This window comes from Equus caballus, chromosome 18 (assembly GCF_041296265.1).
Source record: "Equus caballus isolate H_3958 breed thoroughbred chromosome 18, TB-T2T, whole genome shotgun sequence".
NCBI lineage: Eukaryota > Metazoa > Chordata > Mammalia > Perissodactyla > Equidae > Equus > Equus caballus.
Genome location: NC_091701.1, coordinates 21,784,233 through 21,802,718, shown reverse-complemented (window position 1 = coordinate 21,802,718; position 18,486 = coordinate 21,784,233). Strand labels below are relative to the sequence as shown.

Sequence of the window (18,486 nt, the reverse complement as noted above, 5' to 3'; positions counted from 1 at the left end):
ATGATAAAAACTCTCAACAAAGTGGGTATAGAGGCAATGTACCTCAACATAATACAAGCCATATATGATGAGCCCACTGCTAACACCATACTCAGAGGCAAAAAAACACTTTTCCTCTAAGATCAAGAACAAGACAAGAATGTCCACTCTCACTACTTTTATTTGACATAGTACTGGAAATCCTAGCAAGAGCACTTAGCAAGAAAAAAAATTAAAAGGCATTCAAATGGAACAGAAGTAGTAAAACTGTCATTACTTGTAGATGGCACGATATTACATGTAGAAAATCCTAAAGACTACACCAAAAAACTGTTAAAACTAATAAACGAATTAGGCAAGTTTGCAGGATACAAAATGGAATACACAAAAACCAGGTGCATTTCCATACACTAATAACAAACTATCAGAAAGAGAAATTGAGAAGATAATCTCATTTATAATTACATCAAAAAGAATAAAATACCTAGGAATAAATTTAACAAAGGAGGTGAAAAATTTGTACACTGAAAACAATAAGGCATTGATAAAAGACAGTGAAGAAGACACAAACAGAAAGATATTTTGTGCTTATGAATTAGAAGAATTAATATTGTTAAGAAGTTCATACTACCCAAGCAATCTATAGATTCATTGCAATCCCTATCAAAATATCAATGGCATTTTTTAAAGGAAATAGAACAAACAATCCTAAATTTGTATGGAACCACAAAAGACCCTAACAGTCAAAGCAATCTTAAGAAAGAAGAAGAGAACTGGAGGCATCACACTTCCTGATTTCAAACTATATTGTAAAGCTACAGTAATCAAAAAATTATGGTACTGGCATAAAAACAGACACAGAGATCAATTGGAAAGAATAGCAAGCCCAGAAATAAACCCATGCATATATGGTCAATTACTTTACAACAAAGGAGCCAAGAATATACAAAGGACAGTCTCCTCAATAAATGATGCTGGACAGACACATGCAAAAGAATGAAACTAGACCACTATCTTATACCATACACAAAAATAAACTCAAAATAAATTAAAGACTTAAATGTAAGATCTGAAACCGTAAAGCTCATAGAAGAAAACATAGGCAGTAAACTGACATCAGTTTCGGCAATGATTTTTTTTTGATTTGACACCAAAAGCAAAGGCAACAGAAGCAAAAATAAATAAGTAAGATTACATCAAATTAAAAAGCTTCTTTCTGTTGTTTCCCTTGCCCGATTAGACATGGTACTTGAAAATATGCTGCTAAGACTGATGCCAAAGAGCATACTGCCTATGTTTTCTTCGAGAAGTTTCATGATTTCGGGTCTTACATTCAAGTCTTTAATCCATTTTGAGTTGATTTTTGTGCATGGTGTAAGGGAATGGTCTACTTTCATTCTTTTGCATGTGGCTGTCCAATTCTCCCAACACCATTTATTGAAGAGACTCTCCTTTCTCCATTGTATGCTCTTGGCTCCCTTGTTGAATATTAGCTGTCCATAAGTGTGTGGGTTTAATTCCGGGCTCTCAATTCTGCTCCATTGATCTGTATGTCTGTTTTTATGACAGTATCATGCTGATTTGGTTACTATGGCTTCATAGTATATTTTGAAATCAGGCAGTGTGATACCTCCAGCTTTGTTCTTTTTTCTCAGGAATCCTTTGGCTATTCGGGGTCTTTTGTTGTTCCATATAAATTTTAGGATTCTTTGTTGTATTCCTGCGTAAAATGTTGTTAGAACTTTGACAGGGATTGCATTGAATCTATAGATTGCTTTCAGAAGTATGGACAATTTAATGGCGTTAATTCTTCCAATCCAAGAGCACGGAATATCTTTCCATTTCTTTATGTCTTCTTCGATTTCTTTCAACAATGTTTTATAGTTTTTGGCGTACAGATCTTTCACCTCTTTGGTTAAGTTTATTCCTAGGTATTTTATTCTTTTTGTTGCAATTGTAAATGGGATTGTATTCTTAATTTCTCTTTCTGCTACTTCATTGTTAGTGTATAGAAATGCAACTGATTTTTATATGTTGATTTTGTATCCTGTGACTTGACTGTATTCATTTATTGTTTCTCAAAGTTTTTCAGTGGATTCTTTAGGGTTTTCTATATATAAAATCATGTTATCTTCAAAGAGTGACAGTTTCACTTCTTCTTTTACAATATGGATCCCTTTTATTTCTTTTTCTTACCTGATTGCCCTGGCTAGCAGCCTATTTTCAAGTACGATGTCTGACTGGGCAAGGGAAACAAAAGAAAAAATGAACAAATGGGACTACATCAAACTAAAAAGCTTCTGCACAGCAAAGGAAACCATCAACAAAACGAAAAGACAACCTAACAATTGAGAGAAGATATCTGCAAGCCCTATATCAGATAAGGGGTTAATATCCAAAATATACAAAGAACTCATACATCTCAACAACAAGAAAACCAACAACCCAATTAAAAAATGGGCAAAAGATCTGAACAGAGATTTCTCTAAAGAAGATCTATGGATGGCCAATAGGCATATGAAAAGATGCTCAACATCATTACCTATCAGGGAAATGCAAATCAAAACTATAATGAGGTATCACCTCAATCCAGTCAGAATGGCTATAATTAACAAGACAGGAAACAACGGTTGGAGAGGTTGTGGAGAGAAGGGAACACTTGTACACTGCTGGTGGGAGGGCAAACTGGTGCAGCCACTATGGAAAGCAGTATGGAGTATCCTTAGAAAATTAAGAATAGATCTACCATATGATCCAGCTATCCTTCTGCTGGGTATTTATCCAAAGAACTTGAAAATGCAAAGGCATAAAGATACATGCACCCCTATGTTCATTGCAGCATTATACACAATAGCCAAGACTTGGAAGCAACCTCGGTGCCCATCAAGGGACGAATGGATAAAGAAGATGTGGTATTTATACACGATGGACTACTACTCAGCCATAAGAAATGATGAAATCCGGCCATTTGTTACAACATGGATGGACCTTGAGGGTATTATGCTGAGTGAAATAAATCAGAGGGAGAAAGTCAAATACCATATGATCTCATTTATAAGTAGAAGATAAAAACAATGACAAACAAACACATAGCAATGGAGATTGGATTGGTGGTTACCAGAGGGGAAGGGGTGGGGAGGGCAAAGGGCATGATTAGGCTCCCATGTGAGGGGATGGACTGTAATTATTTTTTGGGTGGTGAACATGATGTAATCTACACAAAATTTGAAATATATTACGATGTACATCTAAAAGCTATATATTGTTATAATCCAATGTTACTGCAATTAAAAAAATAAAAAAATTTTAAAAAAGCTTCTAACAGCAATGAAAACCATTGACAAAATAAAAAGAATCTATCGAAGGGGAGAAGATATCTGCAAACAATATATCTGACAAGTGATTAAAATCCAAAATATAAAAAGAACTCATACAACTCAATATCAAAAAACAAAAATCCAGTTAAAAAACGGGCAGAGGACCTGAATAGACATTTTTCCAAAGAAAACATGCATATAGTCATGAAAAGATGCTCAACATTGTTAATCATCAGGGAAATGCAAGTCAAAACCACAAAGAGATATGACCTCACAACTGGCAGAATGGCTAATCACAGAAAGGCAACAAACAACAAGTGTTTGTGAGGACGTGGAGAAAAGGGAACCCTAGCACACTGTTAGTGGGAATGTAAACTGGTGCAACTACTACGGAAAACAGTACGGAGGTTCTTGAAAAAAATTAAAAATGGATCTAGGCTACGTTCCAGCGATTCCACTTTTGGGTATTTATCCAAAAAAATGAAAACACTAACTTGAAAAGATATCTGTACCCCATGTCTATTGCAGCATTATTTATAATTGCCAAGATATGGAAACAACCTAAATGTCCATCAATGTTTTATAAATGGATTAAAAAAAGTGTGGCAGATATATACAATGGAATTTTATTCAGCAATAAAAAGGAAGGAAATTTTGCCATTTGCAATAACATGGGTGAATGTTGAGGGTATTATGGTTAGTGAAATAAATCAGAAAGAGAAAGACAAATACTGCATGTGAAATACTGATTTCACTTATATGTGAAATCTGAAAAAAAACCTCATATAACCACAGAAAAGATTTGTGGTTGCCAGAGGCAGGGGTGGGGAGTGGGCAGAACAGGTGAAAGGAGTTAAAAGGTGCTAACTTTCAGGTATAAAATAAGTAAGTCATGGGGAAGTGATGTATAGCATGGTGACTATAGATTAAAAGTTTACTGTGTATATGAAAGTTGCTAAGAGAGTAAATTTTAAAACCTTCTTCAGAAGAAAAAAGAGTTTGTAACTAATGTGTGGTGATGGATGTTCACTAAATCTATTGTGGTGATCATTTTGCAATATTATAAATATCAAATCATTATGTTGCATACTTGAAACCAATAATTATATATAACATTAGTTATATGTCAATTATATCTCAATAAAAAGGTGATTTATTGAAAACCTAAATTGGATTACATTACCTCCTCTTCTTCCCAGCTGATGATTTCACTTAAATTAGATCCACACACCTTGCCTTGTCAAATAAGAGTCTGCCTACTTCCTCAACCTCACTTTACAGAATTCTCTTCTTACTCCCTACCTTCAGTCGATAGGGCTTCCTTTGTTTTTTGCAACAACTTCTTTCCTGTCTTAGCATCTCAGGACATGCTTGTCCCACTAACCACAATGACCTTGTATGTACTTTTGACGAGGTCGCCTCCTTCTCACCCTTCACATATGAAGTTTATGTCACTTCAGTGAGGACTTCCCTAAAGTTCATCTAAAGATTTTCTATTCAGCATCCTGAGAGCTAAGGAAGACTTGAAATACTTTTATTCATTTTATTTCTGTCTCCCACTAGGCAATAAACTGCATGAGTCTCTGATTTCCCCCTAACTGTACTCTCAAATCATAGAAGATCACCAGGTACAGCACAGGTGTTCAATATACAGGTTTTGATCAAACAAATGAAGACCCAATATGTAAGTGATGTCAGCTTTACAGTGGTGTAAATGATTCCTCTCTTCTGTCTCATTTTATAACAATTAACTAGATGTCCATAACCAAACAAAGGTGCTAATGAGCAAAGGCTCATTATGCCACAAAACCAAGGAGGTTTTTAGTCAATCTATGCTTTTGAAAATAAATGAGACCTCTATGGGGACTGTGGATCCAAGAGGGCTGGTGAACATGCCCCACCCCAAATCACCACAATTGGGACAAAAATAACCTGGAGAGTGCAAAACCAGGCAGATACCCATGGGTGAGAGAAAAGTTGTGGAAGTCTAGTTTGCCTGAGGGGAGATTCCAGCATGCCATTGGAGCAGGACAGAGAAGACTTTGGATGTAGAGGAGAGGGAAGAACTTGTCAAGGTGTCCTCTCTCTCCACGATGACACTACAAGGGGCTGGAATTCTGGTGGTGGCAGTGGCTACCTCTCCCACAGAGGAAGTGGAAAGCAGTAACCTCTCTCACAGAGGCAGTAGAAACTGAAAGTGGTGAGTTACTGCCCAGCTATTTAAGTTGCACTTGGAGAAAGCCATTCTTTCCAGCAGCACCTAGATTTCTGAGAAGGGACCTCCATGACTGGGGGGAGGGAGAGAAAGGGAAGGAAGTAGATAAGAATATCAAAAGGCATTAAAATAACAAATGTCCTGCTATTTGCTTCAGGACAAAAGCAGGAAGACCCCTCACAAACATCTGGGAGTACCCTACTCAAGTATCCTACCATCAGGCCCGTGGACACCGCCAAAGTCCAGAGTGCTGAGCCTGAACTCCACCCTCTGCCAACTCCACTGTGGGTTTCTTGTGCATACTCCTGAGTGCAACCTTGTGCATGCTTCTTTATTTTTATTTTTAATTTTTAAAATTTTTTCGTTTTTAGGAAGATCAGCCCTGAGCTAACATCTGCTGCCAATCCTCCTCTTTTTGCTGAGGAAGACTGGCCCTGAGCTAACATCCATGCCCATTTTCCTCTGCTTTATACGTGGGATGCCTACCACAGCATGGCTTGCCAAGCGGTGCTATGTCTGCACCCGGGATCTGAACTGGTGAACCCTGGGCTGCCGAAGCGGAACATGTGCACTTAACCGCTGCACCACAGGGCTGACCCTTGTGCATGTTTTTGAATGCATCCATGAGAGCAAGCTCCTGTAGACACAGAGGATGCTCAGCTAATAGGACAAGGGAGAAACCACAAACTAGCTATAGTGCCAGCTTCTGGAATACAAAAGAAAGGTTTCTAGTAGCCAGACCAATGAATTGTAAGACCAAAGACCTAAAATCTTAATTAAAGAAGAACCTGCTACTCCAAATGAAGAGCAAACTAACAAACATTATGAAAAAAACAAAGAAATAAGGTATCACAAAAAGAAAATGATAATTCTTTGGCAACTGAACTTAAAGGGACAGAATATTGAGAGCTAACTGGTAAAGAATTCAAAATATCTGTTATGCAGAAATTCAATGAGCTATAACAAAACTCAGAAAGATAGTTAAATGAACTCAGGAATACAATTAATGAACAAAGGAGTCCTTTCACAAAGAGATTGATATTTAAAAAAAGAGTCAAACAATTTCTGGAACTGAAGAATTCAGTGAATGAGATAAAGAATGTAAGAGAGAGTACTGGGAACAGGGCAGACCAGATGAAAGAAAGAATAAATGAATTAGAGTATTGGAATATAGAAATAACTCAGAAGAGGAGAGAACTAAGATTTTTAAAAAGTGAAGAAACGCTACAAGAGCTATAGGATTCAATAAAAAAGTCAAATATAAGAATGACTGGTATAACAGAAGGAGAGAGAGGGAGAAGAAAGCAGAGTTTATTTAAAGAAACAGTAGCAAAAAACTTCCCAAACCTGGGGAAAGACTTGAATATACATGTCCACAAAGCTGATAGAACACCCTATCATCTCAATGCAAAAAGACTTTCTCCAAGACACATTATAGTGAAACTGTCAAAAATCAATGATAAAAAAGAATCTTAAAGGCGGCCCGGGGAAAAAAGAAAGTAACCTATGAAGGAACCTCTGTTAGGCCATTAGCAGTTTTATCAGCAGAAACTCTAAAGGCCAGTAGAGAGTAGAATGATATATTCAGAGTGTTGAAAGATAAAAATTGCCAGCCAAGAATACTTTATCCATCAAAGTTATCCTTCAGATATGAAGAAGAAATAAAAGTTTTCTCAGACAAAGAAAAGCTGAGCGAGTTCATCACCACTAGACTTGCTTTGTGAGAAATGCTAATAGAAGTTCTTCAAACTGAAACAAAAAGAAGCTGGTCAGAGACATGAAAACATGTGAAAGTACACAACACTCTGGGAAAGGTGGAAAATAGAATTTTAAAAATGTAACTCTATTAGAATGGTGTGTTAACAACTTAACTATGGTATAAAGGTTAAAGGAAAAGAGTATTAATAATAGCCATAGCTACTATAATTTGATAAGGAATAGACAGTATAAAAGAGGAAAATTGTGACATGAAAAATATAAAATAGAGGAGTAAAAGGGTAGATCTTTTATAGGTGAATAGAGATTAGTTGCTGTCAGCATAAAACGAACTGTTTCATCTATGAGATGTGCTGCTATCAGTATAAAACGAACTGTTTTATCTGTGAGATGTTGTATGTAAGCCTCATGGTAACCACAAAGCAAAAAATCCAGAGTAGATTCCCAAAACGTAACAAAAAGAGGAGGATGGAGCATACCACCATGGAAAATCACTAATTTAAAAAGGTAGGCAGAAACAGAGGGAAAAAGAAACAAAAAACAACACTCAAGTATGTGCTGCTTACAGGAGACTCACTTCAGCTTTAAAGACACACATAGGCTTCAAAGTGAAGAGATGGAAGAAGGTATTTCATGCAAATGGAAATCAATAGACAGTGAGGATAGCCATACTTATAGCAGACAAAATAGACTTCAAGCCAAAAATGGTAAGAAGAGACAAAGAAGGTTATTATATTATGATAAAGGAGTCAATACATCAAGAAGATATAACAATCTTAAAGATACATGTATGCAACATCAAAGCACCTAAATATACCAATAATAAAAGATCCAAAGGGAGAAATAGACAACAGAACAATAATGTAGGGGACTGTGAGACCCCACTGTCAGCAATGAATACATCATCCAGAGAGAAAATCAAAAGTTGGAATTGAATCATACTTTAGACAAAATGGACTTAACAGATATATATAGAACATTCCATCAAACAGTAGCAGAATATACATTCTTCTCAAGTCCACACGGAAAATTCTCCAAGATAGATCATATGATAGGACACAAAACAAGTCTTAGTAAATTTAAAAAGAATCAAATCATACCAACTATCTTTTATGACCATAATTGTATGAAATTAGAAATCACCAACAATAAAAGACTAGAAAATCTAAAAATATGTGGAAACTAAAAGCAACCAATGAGCCAAAGAATAAATCAAAAGGGAAATAAAAAAAAAATTATCTCAAAACAAATGAAAATGGAAAAACAACACATCAAAACCTATGGAATACTGCAAAAGTAGTTCTGAAAGGAAAATGTATAGCAATAAATGGATATATTAAGAAACTAGAAAGATCTCAAATAAACAACAACACCTCAAGCAACTAGAAAAAGAAGAATAAATTAAGCTCAAAGTGAGCAGGAGGAGGGATATAAAGATCAGAGTGGAAATAAATGACATAGAGACCAAAAAAAAGAAAAGAAAGGATCAACAAAATTAAGAGCTCGTTTTTTGAAAAGATAAACAAAATCGACAAACCTTTTGCTAAACTAAGAAGAGACGACTCAAAATTAGAAATGAAAGAGGAGACAGTACAACTGCTACTATAGAAACACATAGGATCAGAAGAGACTGTGAATAATTGTACACCAACAAATTAGCTAACCAAGAAGAAATGAATAAATTTCTAGAAACACTCAACCTACCAAGACTGAATCATAAAAAAATAGAAAACCTGAACAGACCAATAAGTAAAAGGATTCAATCAGTAATCAAAAACTTCCCCAAAAAGAATATCCTAGGGCCAGATGGCTTCACTGGAAAATTCTACCAAACATTTAAAGAAGATTTTAATGCCAATCTGTCTCAAAATCTTCCAAAAAATAGAAGAGGAAGGAACACTTCCAAACTCATTCTACAGGGCCAGCATTACCCTGATCCCAAGCCAGATATGGACACGACAAAAAATAAAACTATAGACCAACATCACTTATGGATATAGATGAAAAGATTCTCAAACAAATTTTACCAAATCAAATTGAAGAACATATTCAGAGGATTATACACCATGACCAAGTGGGATTTATCCCTGGGGTCAAGGATGATACGATATATGCAAATCAATAAATGTAATACGTCGCATTAATAGAATGAAAGATAAAAATCAAATGATCATTGCAATAGATATAGAAAAAGCATTTGACAAAATGCAACATCCTCTCATAACAAAAACCCTCAACAGATTGGGTATAGAAGGAACATACCTCAACATAACAAAGGTCATCTATAACATTACACTTAACGCTGAAAAACTTAAAGTTTTTCCTCTAAGATCAGGAACAAGATAAGGTTGCCCACTCTCACCACTCTTATTCAATATAGTACTGGAAGTTATAGCTGCAATTAGACAAGAAAAAGAAATGAAAGTCATCTAAATCAGAAAGGAAGAAGCAAGACTGTCATTATTTGCAGATGATATGATTTTGTATACAGACAATCACAAAGATTCAACCAAAAAACTGTTGGAACTAATCAGAAAATACAGTAAAGTTTCTGGATACAAAAAATCAACATAAAGAAATCAGTTGTGTTACTATACACTAATAATGAAATAGCTGAAACAGAATAAAACTATTTCATTCACAATAACATCAAAAGCAGTAAAATATCTATGAATAAATTTAACCAAGGAAATGAAGTTCTGCACGATGAAAACTATAAGACTTTGTGTCTTCTTCAATTTCTTTCAACAAACAAATGTAAAGACATCCCATGATCATGGATCGGAAGAATTAATATTGTTAAAATGTCTATACTACCCAAAGCCATCTATAGACTCAATGCAATACCTATCAAAATTCCAATGGCATTTTTCACAGAAATAGGAAAAGTAATCCTAAAATTTGTATGGCACCACAAAGGAGCCTAAATAGCCAAAGCAATCCTGAGCAAGAACAACAACCTGGAGGTATCACACTTCCTGATTTCAAACTACATTACAAAGCTATAATAACTAAAATAGTATGGTAATGACACAAAAATAGACACATTGACCAACGGAACAGAATAGACAGCCCAGAACCAAACTCTTGCATATTCAGTCAATAAATATTCAATAAGGGAGGCAAGAACACCCAATGGGGAAACAGCGTCTTCAAAAAATGGTGTTGAGAAAACTGGATAAACTCATGCAGAACAACAAAATTAGACCCTTATCTTACACTACTTACAAACTTTAACTCAAAATGGATCAAAGACTTAAGCATAAGACCTAATACCATAAAACTCTTAGAAAAAAACGTAGAAAAGAAACTTCCCAATATCGGTCTTGGCAATGAGTTTTTGGATATCACATCTGTAAAATTCCTAACTTGTTTAGTCTTAAAAAAAAAAAAAATGTAGTAAATAACCATAAAATAGAGTAGGAGATTCATAAGCTCCATTGTAATCATTAGTGTCAGCCTCTTCCATCAACATTTATCCCAACTGTATTTATTTTTAATAATATTATTTTATCATTTTATTTTATTTTTTTGCTGAGGAAGATTCTCCCTAAGCTCACAATCACTGTGATCTTCCTCTTTTTGTATGTGAGCTGCTGCCACAGCATGACAGCTGACAGATGAGTGGTATAGGTCCGTGCCTGGGAACTGAACATGGGTTGCCAATGTGGAGCACACTGAACTTAATCACTAAGCCACCAGGGCTGGCCCTATCCCAGCTGTATTTAATCTTCATTCTTTTCTCCATTCCCCCATATCTTTCAAATTTTCCCAAGGTTCAAAACAAAGACAGCCTTCTCCCTGATTAACATCTCACAGAATTATCCCAGATTGCTTAATTTCTTTTCTACAGTTGTTCTATTAATTTAGGTATACTTACACATTACATTGTAAAGCTTTTTAAATCAACTTTCATTGGTATTTTGTCAACTAGCTTAGAAGTTCAAGGCATGATGTGTTCTGTGTATATGATCAGAGCACCAAAACCACTATTAAATGTACTCATTTGTACTGGGCTTTGGCTTTTTCAGTGAAGTAGAGCAACTGTACTCACTCATGATAAACAAGTGGCCAAAGGTAAAGTATAGAGTGAGGTGAGTCAAGGATCCAAAATAATCACGTTCCTGGTAATCAGTGAGAATGGATATGTGCATTTCATACACCTATATTTTATGAAAGCCAGTGTGTTATTGACAGAACTAAAACAATTATTAAAGAACAAAGTTACTAATTCTAGACCTTGGACAAATCTCCCGGACTGTATGTCAATGTTCTCATCTCCTACTCCTCACCCATCTCCTTACCAGAGCTGCTGCAGTAGGAGGGGTCAACAGGTCTTCCATTTTTATCAGAGCAGGCTATTGCTCGAAAGCGCACGCCTTCTCCACATTCTTTGCTGTCTCCCTGTACTCGCAGTCCTCGCTGAGACTCTCTTCTGCCTTCTGGAAGAATGCAATCTGACCAGTTTCCATAAGGTTGAGATACAAATGTATCACAAGGACACAGTTCCGTTTCCACTAGAGGGTACACGTCAGCGTCCTGGCATTTCTCCTTTTTCCTGCTTTTCCCTGTGCCAACAAATGACATTGCTGTGTTAATTTCATCTCTATTGTTTTGTTAAGTCACTCACATTATTGTATTTACAAGCTCTTAGAATATTTAATCTTAAATGAAATAAAGCCTTTCTTTTTTTCACTCTTTTGCCATTAAAGTAAATCCTTGGACAATAGAAGAAACTCCCAAAGAAACTGTGAAATTCATATTAATTAAAAAAAAAAAGGTTTCATGTTGGAAAGTGGCAAAAAATACTTAAAAGATGTTTTCTATAGTGGTTCAGCAGCTAGAAAATTATTATTAACTTATTTAATATTATTTTCCTTATAAATTGATAAAAACTGATTACCTTGTCTCCATTTTCCTTGAAATTAAAAGTTGCCAGCTTAAGCAAAGAAATGGTGTAAATATTAACATTCTCCCTTTTAAAGTACATCTTAAAAAACAGTTTATTCAAAGAACAAAGTGATATCCTCTCATACAATGGCCCTGGAGTGTGGCTGGGTGTAATCTGGGGTGTGGTAGACAAAGTAGAACATAATTTAATTGTCCCCATCATGCAGCTCACAAATTCTGACACAAACAATAAATTGAAATAAACGTTAAAATCTTATTGGATAATTTAATCTGAGAAAAAGATATGGCTTCCACTTTGAGAGACCTTTTTAACTTAAGTACCCCAGAACATGACTTACCTTACCAATTGATTCTGACGGACCTTTTAGCTGTGACCCCATCTTTGAGTAATGAGAACACATATTTTTCACAGCTTTGAGTATTTGATAATCGTGTTTAATGGGCTCCAAGTCAGCCTGTAATAACTTGATTCAACTTTGTTGCCAACACACTTCCTCTAGATTCCTAAACATTTTCCTATATCTAATTCCATTTTCTATTTCCTCATTAGCTAGTTATAAAAAAGCAGGCAGATTTTTGGTCTATTCTAGTATTTATGGCTGTTATAGAAGTGCTTGATACAAGCTGATGCATGGGCTACTTTCTCATTGTCAGATAGTTTACATTACGTACAGCAATTTTATAGTTGTTGCCTAGAGAATTGACTCTAAAGTCTGCCAGGACGCTTATGGCCACAAGAAATAAGAATTCCTACAGGATCTGAAATGATCCTGCAGGAGCTTCAGCCACACCACTGTCTCTCTGGGAGGATATATTCACCTACCTCTACCGTTAGGGGCACTTACTGAGAAAAATCTTTAGAAGCACTGCCTCTGTCACAGCTGTGAGAATCTACTGGTTGAGAGATATATCAATGGGTAGTGACTGGCTCCTTCCTATCAGCCTTTAACCTGCCCAAGTCTCCGGTGCTTCCCAAGCTTTCAGAGTACTGTTGCTTCCATCTCTTCAATTTCAATTCTCTTCTCAGCACACTTACCCCTGGATTCTGAGTCTATCTATTCCTTAAAACTACTTACTCTTGTCAAAATAAAACAAAGACCTGGAATATCTTTTATTCCTTATCTTTCAGACTTAATTGCTCAATGATAGTTCAGAATGTTGACTACACCATCATTCCTGAAATATTCTTTCCAAGTTCCATCTTATCAAACCTTTTTGTCCCTCACCTCCCCCATCCCATACTTCCATCATCCCTCTGATCATATCTTATTTGTTTGTTGAATTCTCCCTCTGTACCTCTCTTAACTGATGGCCTTCCTCAGGGTACTGCCCTTGGTTCGCTTCTTTTCTGATTCTACATCTTTACTCACACGGAGTTTAAATAATCATCTAGATCTCTTAAATCCCTAATTATTATCTTCATTCAGCCCAGATTTCTTGGTTAAACTCCTGAGCCACAGACTGGAAATGTACACCTAAAGGACCAATCAAACTCAACCTGGCAAAACTCACACTCATCCTTTGCACATCACAGCTTTTCTTTCTCTTTCTACATTTCCCAATTCTACCAACATGACCAAATAAAAAACTGGAATTCACACTTTAATCATTTTGTTGCACTACCTATATCTGTTTAATGGCCAAGATCTATCATTTCAAATGTCTAAATATCTCTTGAATCAGTCCATTGTTTCCATTCTGACTGATACTACCCATATTTAACCCACCTTCAAATCTCCCACTGTAACAGCTTCTTCCAAGACCTTATTGCCACTGTACCTCACCCCCTTCAATCTATCCCCCACCATGAAGCCAGAACCATCTTACAAAGATGGAAATACGATCACATCATTCATCTACTTAAAACTCTTCAGAGACTCACCATAGTTCATGGAATGAAGTCTACACTCCTCATCATGGTCATCAAGGCTCCATAGGATCTGGGCCCATTAATATCTGCCTCCTGCCCATATTGCACCACTCTGCCTCTAGAATGTTACAAGCTAGTTATACTGATCATCTTTCAGTTCCTGGAAATTACTCATTTGGCTTCTGGCCTTTGCATGTCTCACTCCAGAAATTCTCTCCATTACTACCCTCCCTCTACAGCCTAGTTAATGCCTATCTTTCCTCCAGGTCCCAACTAATAGATTGCTCCCTCCAGAAAGCAATCCTGAACACAGTCTTTGTCTCAGGTCTGGAAGGGGTGGTCTTTTTCTTTACTTGCATAGCTTGTGTTGGGCAGAATAATGGCTCTCCAAGGATGTTCACATCCTAATCCCTGGAACCTGTGAGCATGCTATCTTAGAAGGCAACATGAACTTTGTAGATGTGACTAAGATTATAGACCTTGAGATGAGGAGATTGCTCTGAATTATCTTGGTGGGTCCAACTTAATCGCATAGGTCCTTCAAATCAGAGAACATTTCCTGTCTGAGGGGATATGACTATGAAAAAATGGTCAGAGAGATGTGATGCTACTGAATTTCAAGATGGAGGAAGCCATGAACAAAGGAATGTGGGGAGCCTCTAGAAGCTGGAACAGGAAAGGAAACAGATTTTTCCCTAGAGCCTTCAGAAAAGCATGCAGTCCTGCCAACACCTTGTTTTCAGCCCTGTGAAACTTGTTTCTGACTTCAGTCCTACAGAATTGTAAGATAATAAATTTGTCTTGTCTTAGACCACCAAATTTGTGGTAATTTGTTACAGCAGCAATAAGAAATGAATACAGCACCCTACATAAGAGATATTGTAGCAGGTACTGTGTTGTGTTGTAATTGTCTGTAATAAAGATTTCTATCCCCCATTAGATTGTCAGCTCTTAAGTTAGGATCATGTCTATCTATTTCCTTGTAGTATTCCCAAGGCCTAGTACACATAAGTGATAACAAAAAATATTCATTGACTAATTGAGAAAAGAAGTTTTAAAAAAGGAAGAAAGAGCAGGAGGGAAGAGGAAAGGAGAAACTGTGAGCGAGAGTAAGAGAGGGAGAAGCAGGAAGAAAGAAAGAAAATATTCAACTATAAGACAACCGAAAGTTACTGGCAGAACAAATATTCTGTACAAATATACACTGGGTCTATATTTCTGTATTTGTGATATCCTTCTTGATTACGTGGCATCACTGTTTGAAGAAGGATTTGAGCAAGTTAGTTAAAGCAGAAATGGTTTTCAAAATGAGAAACAAATTATCAGTGGTCCATTACTTTGATTACATCCTAGTCGAAGTCAGTATTAACCTTTGGATTCAGAACCAGCCAGTACTAAAAAATAAAATAAATCCCTAATACAACTCTAAGACTCTTTTTCCTCTTAAGTCAGAGAGAAATTTGTGACTGATCTCATAAAAACAGAAAACTACAAGTAAATATTAAATATGTGTGTATTAGTTATCCAGTTATTTTGAATATATACATAGGAATAACCTGGACACATCTTCTACTTAATGGATTATTTTCAGCATTGTATAAACACCTACTTTAATTACTACTCAATCTAAAACCTGTGATGATATAGTTTAGGTACAGATATTGAATTAAAGCCTTGTGTTAAAAATGGAAAAAATAAACCTAAGCCCCATAGATCAGCTCCTAGTCACTGGAACGGAGTATATTTGTATCTGCATGTTTCTCCACGTGTGTCCATGTTAAAGAGAGAGACACACTATTTTAAAATAGTCTAATTCCATGCCTTTCACTATCATTCATGCTAGAGATTGCAAGTTTACTCCCAAATTATATGCGAGAAACCAAAATACAAGCATTAGTATCACAACAATAAAAATAAGTTTTGAGAAGTAGAAAATTTCATTTCACTACTGTTTTTTGCTCCACAATGATACTAAATGATTCATTTGATTTTTTTTCACAACTCATGTATTTCATGAAACTGACCAGTGGTTTTGGTGTCACCTAGACAGAGGATACACAAAGATCAATCAGCCAGCTAAAAGCATAGCAGTTAATAATTTAGAAAAGAAATGCTAAATAGTTACTTAGCAGGGGTAATTCTTGGGGTAGAGTTTGAGGAAAAATGTACAACAGTTCTTCCAATATTTACATAAAATATATATTTTAAATAAATGTTAAGTCATTAAAGTTTTGGCAATTCATAAGACAAACTGCACTAGTTGCAAAATGAATAAATATCCTAGAATTTTCCATATATTCCATTGTCAATTTGCAGGTACAAAACATCATTAGGAAACCTTTGAGAGAAGATGGAAGTGTGGATGGACTCTGAACTTACCTCCTCCCATGGACACCACAAATTCACAACTACCCTTGGAACAATTACTGAGCCAACTGAAAACTCATAAAAAGAACTCCTGCAACAAGGGACAGTCCTGACTGTGGTGGAAGAGGCAGAAATTCCTTTCTGGAGAGAAAGAAAGCAAACTTCGTAAGCCGTGGCACTTCACGGCTGGCCAGGAGCAATCTTAAAGTACACAGGCCTCCCTGGAGGAGTGGGAGATCTGAGATGAGGAATGTTACCACTATAAGCATCTTTTGGACTCAGCACAACTGAGATAACTGTCATAATATCTGGCTTGGCTGGCTACTAACAACAGTGGGGAATACCTCCAGAAAAACTATCTGATGTAAGAGAAAAAAAGCCAGCTCTTAAAGAGCACACGCACAAATTCCCCTGTTTCTGAAAGCAACCTAAAACCACCAGAAAGAAAGGTGCACAGTCCTTTGGTGAAAAAAGACTCACCTGATAGGCTCTTGGTGCATCTCGGTGAGAGGTGAGACCTCAGCAGGAACTTAGACATTGGTGGCAGCCGTTATTGTGACCTGGTACAGGCATGCTGACTAGGATGCCAGTAGACACCATTGGAGATCTTCCCCTGGCCTGTCAGCCCAGGGTCCATCCCACCCACTAGAGCACCGATTTAAGCCAGCACAGCCAGGGCAGGCAGCCCACCCTAGGGACTGGTCCCACCCAACAGCAAGCCCTTGGGCAATGTGTGGGCCTGCATAGGCTGGATGCCTGGATCCTCTGCAGCCAGGCAAGTGGGTACACCTCTGAGGGGAAGGGCATCTTTGAGGAGCTGGTGGAGTGTGCAGGGCATTGTTGCAGTGTGTGGGGCCACTGAGGTGGAGCAACTGGGTCTGCTTCAGGGGGTTAGGGCACATGCATTAGGGCAGGACTGTGTTGATGGTGTGTGTGGCCCTGTGGACTGTGGGGGTGTCAGCTGCAGAAGAATTGTGTTTCTCAAAGAGCCACACAGGAGACTGGCCCCACCTTCCAAAGCCTGAAACAACTGGCTGCTCCCATGCATGGGGTCAGCTGCAATCCTGAGAGAGCTGACAGGAGCCTTCTAGGCTGGAGGCCTATAGCAATTGTAAGCCCCTGAGCCTAGCAACCAGCCATGATGGGGCCTACTCACTGAACAGAAAAACTACAAGAGGAATGTGCTATTAGACCTTATAGCCAACTGTGCTGGGGCTCCCTATGCCTGATAAAGTGACTGAAGGGTCCATAATAACCACACACAGCTGAGCATAACAACCAGCTGGCCAGGGGGGCAGACTAGCTTCCATGGGCACCTACAGCAATAACAACCCTGCCACAACAGAAGGACACATGTAACCCATACAGGGGACACACCTGGAACATTTGCAACTGGTGATGAGAGGGAAGCACATTGCTGAGCCTCAAAAGGCATCTCTTACATAAGGCCACCTCTCCAAGATCAGAAGACGTAGCTGACCTACATAATACATAGATATAAGAACAGAGAAAGAGGCAAAATGAGGAAGCAAAGAAATAAGTTCCAATAAGGGAACAGGACAAAACCCCAGAAAAAGAAGTAAATGAAACAGAAATAATCTACCTGACAAAGAGTTCCAACAAAATGTCATAAAAATGCTCACTGATCTTAGGAGAAGAATGGATGAACTCAGTGAGAACTTAAACAAAGAATTGTAAAATATAAAAAGGAAACAATCAGAAATGAAGAATACAATACTGGGCATGAAAAACTCACTGGAGGGACTCAATGCAGAGTAGATAATACAGAAGAATGGATCAGTGAGCTGGATGAAAGACTAGAGGAAATCACCCAAGCTGAACAGACAAAAGAAAAAAGAATTAGGGGCTGGCCCTGTGGCCGAGTGGTTAAGTTCACATGCTCCACTGCAGGCAGCCCAGTGTTTCGTTGGTTCAAATCCTGGGCGCGGACATGGCACTGCTCATCAGACCACGCTGAGGCAGCGTCCCACATACCACAACTAGAAGGACCCACAACGAAGAATATACAACTATGTACTGGGGAGCTTTGGGGAGAAGAAGGAAAAAAAAAGAAAAAAGAAAAAAAAGAAAAAAGAATTAAAAAGAATGAG

General features: G+C 37.3%; 1 protein-coding gene across 12 annotated transcripts in view; it reads right to left on the bottom strand.

The window, feature by feature from the left end:
* THSD7B (thrombospondin type 1 domain containing 7B) overlaps positions 1-18,486 on the bottom strand; it is a 1,030,427-nt gene that overhangs the window by 209,465 nt on the left and 802,476 nt on the right. For all 12 annotated transcript variants that reach the window (XM_070240788.1, XM_070240790.1, XM_070240792.1 and 9 more), the window contains one exon: positions 11,532-11,795. In XM_070240788.1, coding sequence (XP_070096889.1) covers positions 11,532-11,795 — 264 coding nt within the window. The remainder of the gene's footprint in view (positions 1-11,531; positions 11,796-18,486) is intronic.